The following is an 11,851-nucleotide window of genomic DNA, read 5'->3' as shown; positions in this document are numbered from 1 at the left end:
AGGAACCCAAGGACACTGGGGTGAGTTGGTGAGTGGCTATTATTTTTAAATAAATAAATTATTATCATTATTTTTGAAATAATTGTTTAATGGCTAGTATTTTTGGAAATAAATGTTTAAGTATTTCATTTTATCATGTTTAATTGCGTATAAAGGTCGAAATATACTTATATTTATTTTTCCCTACGATGTGCCATGATAACCCGTATTGATACATCGGTTTTGTATAATTATACGTAGTTTGTGAATAGTAAAAAAATACATGTATATGTGATTTAATTATTCGATTCTTGTATTTATTTTTTTGATGGGTATATATGCTTTGATTTGGAGTGATTTGCGAAACCATGTGAGCGTATTAAAAGATGTTTTATCGGCATTGTTAGTAGAATTGGTTTTCATTCATGGTATAGGAATGGTATCGTGGATCTGGGCTTTACTGGCATTATGCATTGTTATACTTTTGGCATTGGCTTTGTGGAAAAATAATGGTTATTTCAGTGATGTGAATACTTGTCACGGAAAAAGGATCACGTGTTATGATTTATACTGGATGGTATTATTCTTTGTATGTTACTTGTTGGTTTTGATGGTGACGGGCTAAGGCCCGACTCTGCGATAGTGGGTCCCCACGGGCCGACCTTTAGAGGTGGCGTGGTGGACTCAGGTATTGATTACTACGAGGGCCGGTTCGGTGGGAGTGTAGAGCCACGGTCGGATATTCATCGGGTGGCAGGGGTCGTCGGCCAGGTGAGCCAGATGGGTCGGCGATGAGGACATGAGTTCCTTGGCGGCTCCCGAACCTAGCCGCGACCCGCGGCGAAGGTTTAGAGAGTTTTTCTAGAACCATGTTATCTTTGGGTGAGTGTTGGGTATTCTTTGTATTTTTGAATTTGAGAGTTTATGTTATTTTTTTGAATTGTGATGAGGGCGGGTCTCTCACGAAAATTTGTGTTCTGAGAAAAATCAAATTGATGTTGATTTATGTTGAATTTATGTTTTCGAAAAATTCTTTTAAAGATTGTATTTTTGCTAGAATTACGGTATTTTTGGAAAAATTATTATTTGAGCAGTTGGTATTTATATATTTTATATATCTTTGTATTTAAGTATTTGAAATTATTAAGCCACTCTGACCAGTGAATGTCTTTGTAAGCTGCGGGGAGGCGGGACCCTAGATTGCACGATTGAGTATAGAGCTAGTCGGGGGTTGAATCCGAGGGATTGCGGTGGGTCCCCTTCCTTTCTTTCTACTTATGGTTGTTGTGATCTTGTAGCGGTTGTACCCGCAAATTTGAGTTATTGTATTCATGGTATTTATGTATTTGAACCTGTAGTTGGTGTGAAATTGTAAATTGTGATTTGTAGAGTGCGATTTTGTTTAAAAGCAGGTGTCGGGTTTCGAGTTAAAAGGGAATTTTTAAGCGATGGGTGCTACATTTACCTCGAGTAGAAGGGGTGGGTGTGACATCTTTTGGTATCGAGTCGTGAGGTTGAGATATCCACGGGTTTGGTAGAGATCGCGGGTTGTGATCCGAGCCTAAGTTTAGAAGTCGTGTCTAGACTCGGAGGGTTTAATAGTGATTAGGCATAAAAGTTAATGGGCCCGATAGAAGTATTTAGAGTCTCGATCGGGTTAAAACCTAAGTTGCGTATTGGGATTGAGGGGATCGATAGTAGGTTTTGACATTTGAGACAAAGAGCTGAGTAGTGTACTGTGATCAGGATCATGGCTGAGATATTTGTCGGAATTGGTTTTATCTAAAATGAGTTAACTTAAAGATGCGAACAAAGGTGTTTGGATGCTCTTTATTGATTGATACGTAGTGATTTGCGGTGTGATTATTTACTTATTGAGCGGTTGTAGCAAGAGAAAGCAGGGTCTTGGACCAAGTAAGTGAAATTCGATGATATCGGATGGATAAATGCTAAGAAATTTCGAGGGACGAAATTTTTCTTTAAGGGGAAGGATTGTAATACTACGAACGCGTGGATAACTGTTAGAAAATATACTCAGGGTATTACTATAGTGGTAGTAAGATTTTTCTACAGATTAATCTTGTTGAGAAACCCCAAGTGAAAAGAATAAGGACCTAAGTGTAAAAGTTTTTAAAAGATTTTGGGTTAAAGAATAAATGAAAAGGATGGACATGAAATGTTTATGGAAACCGAGGACTGAAAGGTAAGATGGAAGGGATCTTTTTGAAATGTTGTTTTATAATCCAGGGATCATTGGATAATTTGAAAGGACCTTTTGAGAATACTATTTCATAATTCAAGGACCATTTGGGAGTTTTTCAGGGACTGTTTTGTAAGAAATTATGTTTTCAGGGACTAATAGTGAATTTCGGCTGAAGAGTTAATTGAGAGAAAAATCTAGAGCTTGTGTTGTTCATCTTCTTCTCCACCATTTTGCTACAGTAACCCGAGAGTTAAAAAAAAAAAAAAAAATGAAGAAATGGGAGAAATTAGAGGTTTTTAAGGAGAAAGATTTGGAGATCGCCGGAGGGAGTTCGCCGGAGTGGCTACTTGCTTGGTAAGGGTCTTCTTTGGTGTTGTTTTTGTTTAATGTTTGTGTATGTTTAGATGTATGTATTTTGGGTGATTTTGGAGAAAATAATGAATTTGTTTTGAGGAAATTATGATGGAGTTGATGAGAGTGTTGTTGTGAAATTATTTTTGTGTTAAAAACCTTGTATTGGTGATGAAATTGCTTGGATTGGTGGAGAAGTTTGCCGGATTTACTGTAGCAATTACTGTAGCACCGAGATTAGGGTTTGGTTTGATTAATTAAGTTGATGATGATTAATAAGGTGTTAATGATGATGGTTAGATTGGAATTGGTTGAGTTGAATTGGTTTTGTTGAGTTGGGTTTGATCAAATCAAGTTGAGATGGTTTGGGTTTGGTTCAATTGATTTGGGTTAAGGATTTTGGACTGAACCAAGTTGGTTCAATGGATTTTGTATAAGAATTGAGTTGGTTCAAGGCTGGTTCAGTGAAATTGAGTTTGGTTCAGTGAATTTGAGTTTGGTTCAATGGAATTGAGGTTGGTTCAGAATGGTCTAGCCCAATTTGAGTTGGCTTAAGTGCAATTGGAGACCAATTTGATTATGCAAGGTCAGGTTTGAACCGATTGGAGTGAGTGGGCCAATAGAGAGTCTATTATTATTTTTGTATTTTTATTTTTGAGTTTAAATGTAGTATTTATTTTTGTTATATTATTACATTGGGCGTTGTTCGGGTCTTGGGAGGGAGTTCGAGGTCTAGCAGGAACCCAGGACACCAGGTGAGTTGGTAGTGGCTATTATTTTAAATAAATAAATTATTATCATTATTTTTGAAATAATTGTTTAATGGCTAGTATTTTTGGAAATAAATGTTTAAGTATTTCATTTTATCATGTTTAATTGCGTATAAAGGTCGAAATATACTTATATTTATTTTTCCCTACGATGTGCTCATGATAACAGTATTGATACATCGATTTTTGTATAATTATACGTGATTTGTGAATAGTAAAAATACATGTATATGTGATTTAATTATTCAATTCTTGTATTTATTTTTGATGGGTATATATGCTTTGATTTGGAGTGATTTGCGAAACCATGTGAGCATATTAAAAGATGTTTTATCGGCATTGTTAGTAGAATTGGTTTTTCATTCATGGTATAGGAATGGTATCGTGGATCCAGAGCTTTCTTGGCATTATGCATTGTTATACTTTTTGGCATTGGCTTTGTGGAAAATAATGGTTATTTCCAGTGATGTGAATACTTGTCTCGGAAAAGGATCCCGTGTTATGATTTATACTGGATGGTATTATTCTTTGTACTTGTATGGTTTTGATGGTGGCGGGCTGAGGCCGACTCTCTGATAGTGGGTCCCCAGCGGGCCGCCTTTAGAGGTGGCGTGGTGGACCCGGGTATTGATTACTACGAGGGCCGGTTCGGGTGGGAGTGTAGAGCCACGACTGGATATTCATCGGGTGGCAGGGGTCGGCGGCCGGTGAGCCAGATGGGTCAGCGTTAAGGACATGAGTTCCTTGACTGGCTCCGAACCTAAACTGCTGGCCACGGCGAAGGTTTAGAGAGTTTTCTGAGACCATGTTATCTTTGGGTGAGTGTTGGGTATTCTTGTATTTTGAATTTGAGAGTTATGTTATTTTTTTGAATTGTGATGAGGCGGGTCTCTCACGAAATTTGTGTTTTCTCGAGAAAATCAAATTGATGTTGATTTATGTTGAATTTATGTTTCGAAAAATTCTTTTAAAAGATTGTATTTTGCTAGAATTACGGGTATTTTTGGAAAAATTATTTGAGCGAGTTGGTATTTATATATTTTATATATCATGTATTTAAGTATTTGAAATTATTAAGCCACTCTGAGACCAACTGAGATGTCTTTGTAGACTGCGGGAGGCGGGACCCTAGATTGCACGATTGAGTATAGAGCTAGTCGGGGGTTGAATCCAGGGATTGCGAGTGGGTCCCCACTTCCTTTCTTTCTACTTATGGTTGTTGTGATCTTGTATGGCGGTTGTACCCATAAATTTGAGTTATTGTATTCATGGTATTTATGTATTTGAACACGTAGTTGGTGTGAAATTGTAAATTGTGATTTGTAGAGTCGATTTTTGTTTAAAAGCAGGTGTCGGGTTCAGGTTAAAAGGGAATTTTTAAGCGATGGGTGCTACATTCTACGCCGGTAGAAAGGGGTGGGTGTGACATCATTTATGCATGTCCATTACTAAAATTATTCATATGTTCCTACTTTGGATATCTATAGCTCCTGAGTTGAAAAAGATAAAAGATGGATGATTCGACCAATACACTGAGGAAAATCTTACTACATGATGTATCTACCTTTTACTATTATTGTTGTTAAATGCACAATTAATATTAAATTATATTTTTATAAAAATAGTATACAAATGATGAAAAGAGTACAGAATTAAATGTTATGAGAGAAAATTGGGAACAAAAAGAGAGATATAAATTAAAAATAGAAGATGGTAAGTATATAGCCTAGGAGCGAAAAGTATGAAAAGTTACTTCTTTTTCTGTTCTCTCGTTGTTTCTCAGATCATTTCTTTTAATTAATTATGATTTATCCATTTAATATACATATATATATTAAAAAAATATATGTACAAATCACAAATGATTTTTTTTTTAAATATATATATATATAATCTCCTAGTTGATTTTGTAACAATTTTGTAGTTTTACTTTTTTTTAAAATAAAAGTGGATAAATCACCAATTTATTAAAAAGAAGATAACAAAGGAGTACAACAAAGAGAGAATAGTGAAACAATAAAAGACTAAAAATAAATAACATACTGGAATCCTCACCAGGGATGAGGAGAATAGTGAGCAAAAGCAATACAAGATGAGAGAGAAAATGAAACAAGTTGGGTGGGCGAAGGCTCACGTGCTGGGACACGAGTGCCTAGCAACAAAAGAGGAGGATTACTCGCAGTCGGTAGTGTGCACCGAATCGTGGAGTGAGATCGAGTGGGTCCAGTGCTTTCGGGGAAGTTGAGGGAGCGCTTGATCCTTTGGGTGGCCTCCTGGTCAGCAGTTTTACTTTTTTATTTGTATTTTTTTATTTATTTATACTGTTATATCAGCTGAAAAAATTTTTATTGAGGTATCACACTAAGAAAATGGTTTTTAATTTGAACTAATTAAAAAACTAAAAACTAGTGTATTTCAAGGACCGATCGTGCATTGAAGCTGTGACGGATGACGGAGAAGATGTAACGAATTTAATTATTCATGTGACATAGTACTTCGATCTGCAAATAAAAACTACTTGCAAACGTTCATTGTTTGACCTTTAATTTGAGCTGCATCTATGATTGGCTGGCTGGTTGGCTGGAAATAGATAAGACAGCAGTCACAGCACTTGCAAAAAGTAAAACATGACAAATTTATAAAGGGATTCATGATGCATCGGCAACTTCTCATCTCCTTCCCTTAATTCACTTTTTTATTCTTCAAAATCAAAATCCACATGTTGTACATGTTTCCTTACATATTATGCTTTGCTCTTGGTAGCACAAAGTGGTACATTTAACCTTAACTTGAGTGCTCCTAATATAATAATGTACAATATTCACAACTTGATTGCTTTTAAGAACAAAACTCATTAAAAAATATATTCATAAATAAATATTTCGTTAATTAAGAAAACTTCTCAAGTATATTCAAAAGAAAAATTTAAAGCCTCCATGAACGAATGATAAAACGTTTTTTTATAAAAAAATAAAATTATTTTATTGAAAAGTATTGCCACAAACATTAAAGTCCAACCAGAACAATCAATCATATTAGACTAATATAAAAAATTTATGCATCATTGTTTGAAAATTAACAACAGTGCAGGATATATGAAAGCTGCAGGAGGCTGCTGCTGCCGCAATAAGGAATGGACACACACGGCTTTATGACTTTTTGTTTGTTTGTTTTTTTCTTATCCGAAGACTTCTTCTTGGACTTGTTTTAGCACGTTGTTATTTTAGCAAACCATATTGATAAATAGAAGAGCTTGTTTGGGTTACATCTTTAATTTGTCCCTTAACTTAGCTTGTTCTACTTCTTCTTCTTCTTCTTCCTCCTTTTGAAGTAGCTAGCTAGCTAGTTCCAACTTCCAACATGGTGAGGGCTCCATGCTGTGAGAAAATGGGGCTTAAGAAGGGGCCATGGACATCAGAAGAAGATCAGATCTTAATAACTCACATCCAGAGGTTTGGCCATGGCAACTGGCGTGCTCTTCCAAAACAAGCTGGTAATTTTTATTAATTATTAATTTATACATATATCAAACTTGTATTTTGATTTTTGTATCAAATTAAAGGACAATATATAGTCTTATATATATATATATATATATATTTGTCCTGCAGGTTTGTTGAGATGTGGAAAAAGTTGCAGACTTAGATGGATAAATTACCTTCGCCCAGACATTAAACGTGGCAACTTCTCCAGAGAAGAAGAAGAGACCATCATCAGCTTGCACCAGCTACTAGGAAATAAGTATGTGTACTTATCTAATATTAATCTATTATACAAATTAAATATATAATCTAATTAATATTTAGAACTAATTAATATATATGGTTCATCTAATGATCAAACAGCTAGTACTATATATATATATTCATTAATTTGGTATATATATGTAACGTACAGATGGTCTGCAATTGCGTCAAGGTTGCCAGGGAGAACAGACAATGAGATCAAGAACGTCTGGCACACACACCTGAAGAAAAGAGTTAAACAAGAAGCTGGCCAGACATTGCAACAAGAACCCAAGAGAATTAAGGGGAATGATCAAGACAGCAAGAAGCTGATCATGAATAATGTTAATAATATTGATCCAGTGTCACCGGAAAGATCATACAGCACTGATATATCATCTTCATGCACTGAATTATCAAATTTTGCTAGCAAAGAACATTGCATGGATTCATCGGAAGAAGTTCCAGTTATTGAAGATAGTTTCTGGTCAGAAGCTTTGTCAATGGACACTAGTACAAGCAGTACTGCAGAAGTGGATTACACACCATTTGGATGTGGATTTGGATTTGGTTATGAATATGATCAGAATTATATTACTGCTCCTTTTAATGATCCTTTCAACTGCACGGACGTGTCCTATAATGATCACATGAGTTTTTGGTTGAAAATGCTGGAATCTGGAGATTTACAGGAATTGCCTGAAATCTAAGAATATAATTGATTCATGCATGGTGATGATGGTACATTTTATACTCAAAATTAAGGTAAAGGAGCTGATCAAACAAAAGCAAGCATTAATTAGTTGGATAACTTAATCAGGTTGTTCTTTAATTTTACAAAACAATTAATGTTGATAAACAATAAACATTGACTGATATATATTAATTGTAAATAGAGATCGTCTCAGCTCAGGGACAGAAGTCAGAGAACCTGTAAGAGAAGTACTTATTCTTTTTTTTTTTTTTAATGAAAACAAATTATTATTTTTTGTTTAATTAATTCCCATATGTACGAACTGTCTTATAATATCTAATGGTTAATTTGTACTATATAGGCATATCATCCTATTGCAATTAATGTTGTGGAAATCATCCATCATTGAAAATTCGTCTCTCTTGTTCAAGTTGTCCTGCCATTTATAATATCTCATCACTGTACGCAAATGATTTTGGACAAAGAGGGAATAATTTAATCATAAGGAGAAACAAAATACCAGATCATCACCACAACCGGAGAGAGGATGGTATAGTATGCATTAATTTATTGCATTTTTGAAAAAAAATAATGATAGTGAGTTAATCATATCCAAGTCTAATTAAACACAAGAAAACAATATTATTTATTTTATTTATTTTGACAGTGTAAATAATCTACTTTTGTACATCTCAAAATTCTCAATTATATTTTAAAAAGTATTTAAACTTTTAATATTTTTATATAAGAGTTAATCATTAATATTATTCGTTTATTGCGGCTGCGGTGAGAACGAATTAACTTTTTCATATTTAATTTTCTCCATTTTATTGTCAAAATTATCCAAAGACAGGCACATGGACATGGGAACGATTGAAATTTCCAGCCACCCTAGTGCGACTTGAATTGTCACAAGAAAAAAAAGGAATACAAGTATGATCAGAAGATCTCTATCACACGTTTGTAAAATGATATATATATGGAGGGTCTTAATTAATTAATATAAACTAACTAATATTCATGTGGAAATCAACCAAAAGATGACAGAGAGATATTATAAGGATGGATCATGGATGTGGACACATTAGACTTAAAACAAAAAAAGGTGACCCTAGCTAGCTGCTAGCTCCCTCTTGTTCCATTTAATTTCTTGTGGTGGGGTGTGGTACAAAGGCACTAATTAAGTGGGCTTTTAATTTATTGAAACTTTTAACCACTTCCTTTGTTTTTTCTCATTTATGAAAGTCACTGCGAAATTTCAAATTTCAACGATGCTTTGGAATTCAATTTATCCTTTTTCTCTTCTTCCATGCCATATTTCACATCCCAAGAGGTTTGATTAAGTAATATCAATTTAATTTGGACAAAGAAGCCAAAAAGATGGAAAGTTAAGCATTTTATCTACTTTTCTCTTTGTAGTTATATATACATATATAAATATATATTAAAAAAATATCAATCTTGACGAACCTAAAATTCTGGAGTGCCCATATATTTTTTTTTTTTTGAAGAGTGAATTGCTCAAGCAAAATTACTCTTTTTTGTTAGCTAGCTGATGAAAAATAGAATTCTAACACTTTTGATATCCTAACAAAAAATGGTTGTAACACGCAAATTATGACCGATACTTGTATTTTATGTCACAAAACATTAGAATATACATAGCATATTTTTCTTTAATGTGACTTTGCATAAAGAATTTGGGCTTTCTTCATACAAAATTTACATCTACAACTTCTTCCTAAAATTGTTTCTGAGGTATGGACTTCCTGGATTCCCTCCCTAGAGGTTCAGCAGCGAACCATGTGGGATTTGCTTTTTGGCCTGGAAGAAACAAGCGCATCTTTACTTTGCATGCTATGACTTTATATTCAATTATTATTAAAATTATTCATATGGTGCTGGATTAGATTTCTGCATCTAGGTACCCGCATCAAGTTTCAGAAGATTCCATTCAAAGATTGAAGCTCTCTTTTGTCTTCCTGAACGCAAGGAAGGATGACAATACCAACAACACGGAATAGTTATTACTTCAAGGTTTTGTAGCCATTTTTTACTGTTTGAGTAGATCTCTATTGCCTTTTGGCAGATTTTTTCTCTCAACTTGTCTCCCTATCTTTCTTTCCTTTTTCTTGTTTCTGCTCAGGTCTTTGGACCTTGTTAGGTGTTTATTACCCCTGGCGATGGATTTTTTGTTGTTTGTTCCTTTTGTACTTGCTTCATTTGTTTTTTTTTTTCAATATATTTGTGGTTTATCAATTTTAATTAAAAAAAATTTGAAGTCTCAGCAACTACCTTAAACAAGAACGCAACACCTTATTTTTATTTTATTTTTTCATCTGTAACTTTATTTGATTTACGGTGGATTTGATTTTTTTGTTTTCCAATTGTTATGTTATTAGGTTATAATTTTTGTTTTTAACATAGACGACAAGTACCTCTTAATTAATGGTTTGCCAAAAAATAGATAAATACAGAAGTGTACCAAATATATTTATTAATTCGATCCGGAGCACATAGAACTATGAAAGTTTGTCACTAATAAATTCATATTGATTTAGTAAATCCACCTCCACACAACCTGAAAGAGAAAATACATTTATTCTCTCACATAGGACCTATATATTGAGCCTACTTAATCAGTATTATAAACACCACATGGACCCGGTAACACTATATAAACAGTACCATTATAGTATTATAGTGCAAGAATTCTACCCTGCTATAATCATGTAACTGCATTATTTTTCAATAAATTATAAAGGAAAGGTGCATGTAGGCAAGAACAAAACAAAAGAAAATTATGAACAAGGCTTATTATCTTCTTATTAATTATATTTTAGATGACTATAAAATAAGAACAGACATTCCTCCAAAGAAATTTATTATTTTTATAATTATTTTTTAACAATTAAAAATTATACTATCAGTACCTATTTGCTCACGGGCTTTAACGTTAATAACTTTTTTTTTTCAAGGGCTCTCTCTGTCTCTCTCAAAAATAAAAAAAATAAAAATAAATAAAAAATAATAATAATAATAATAATATAAAAAAAAAGCCTTTTTCGAGGGCGCGCGCACGTGATCGATCCGAAACAGATACGCATCGGCATTTGTTATTACTTCTTCCCGCGATCTTCAATCCCCATCTCATCGCGATAGCTGAATCAATGGCGGCAATTGGAAACCTCTCTCTGGCGATCACCGCCCCTTTTCCTCCCTTTCGTCTCGCTGTTCCCTCCCGCCGGACTCTCAACCTTCGCTGCTGGCTCTTCTCGCGGTGCGACTCCTGCTACTTCACACTTGTTCTTTGTTTTTTTTTTTAGTGTGTCACTTGGATGCTATTACTGTCATAATTAACTTTGCTTCAATGTGTTTGAAATTTTTATAGAAAGTATGAGAATGTCGGTGATCCACCCTCTTCACGGATTGAGTGAGTATTTACTTAATTTAGTGAATGTGTTTTTGATTTTTGAAAACTTTTAGTGAATTTTCCCTCTGATTTTTTCCATTGGTTTTTTTAGATCTGAAGCCCGTGATAAGAATATCGTTGATGTAAGTTATGGCCATTATCGTTGTTGTTTACCAATCGATTCGATTTTTTGCGAATTTCATTTAAATTGTCTCAGGAATCAGTATTTTCTTCGGAGAAAGAGTCAGATGTTAATAGTAGTGATGTATGGAAACTCTTCAATGATGCTCAGCGAAGTGAGGCTCTGAAAACTTTTTCATGTTGAGCAATTGGCTTGTGATTTTTCTATGGTTGTGTTTCCTAATTAAGCTGCACACTTGTCTTGTTTAGAGTTTCATTGCTTAGGATGTTATCATCAATCTTGCATTAGAGATTTCTTGATAAGAACAGAGATTTCTATAGTTTATTTAAAAAATAAAAATAAAAATAATATATATATATATTTATCAAGTTGTATAAAATGAAGCTTGTGGATGGATAATACTTACCAATTTGTTTATTATTATTATTATTTTTAATAAAATTTGGATATACAATTAATGTAGTACTACTAATTTCTTCTTAAATAAATAAGAAATGAAAACATAAAAAAGTAATAACAATTACATGAAACTTTGTTGAGTGTCCATAGTAGTCATTCACAACAATGCCTTAGAT

At 33.8% G+C, this 11,851-nt stretch overlaps 1 protein-coding gene across 1 annotated transcript; it reads left to right on the top strand.

Annotated features, from left to right (window-relative positions):
* Positions 1 to 6,576: 6,576 nt before the first annotated feature.
* On the top strand, positions 6,577 to 8,099 carry LOC120252704 (transcription factor MYB30-like). The gene is made up of 3 exons (XM_039260822.1): positions 6,577 to 6,796; positions 6,915 to 7,044; positions 7,201 to 8,099. Exons 1-3 carry the CDS (start codon positions 6,664 to 6,666, stop codon positions 7,736 to 7,738), a joined length of 801 nt encoding a protein of 266 aa, XP_039116756.1. The 5' UTR covers positions 6,577 to 6,663; the 3' UTR covers positions 7,739 to 8,099.
* The last annotated feature ends 3,752 nt before the right edge of the window (positions 8,100 to 11,851 follow it).

Source organism: Dioscorea cayenensis, chromosome 22, assembly GCF_009730915.1.
Source record: "Dioscorea cayenensis subsp. rotundata cultivar TDr96_F1 chromosome 22, TDr96_F1_v2_PseudoChromosome.rev07_lg8_w22 25.fasta, whole genome shotgun sequence".
Taxonomy (NCBI): domain Eukaryota; kingdom Viridiplantae; phylum Streptophyta; class Magnoliopsida; order Dioscoreales; family Dioscoreaceae; genus Dioscorea; species Dioscorea cayenensis.
The sequence above is the reverse complement of the archived record's forward strand: the minus strand, read 5'-3'. Positions and strand labels throughout refer to the sequence as shown.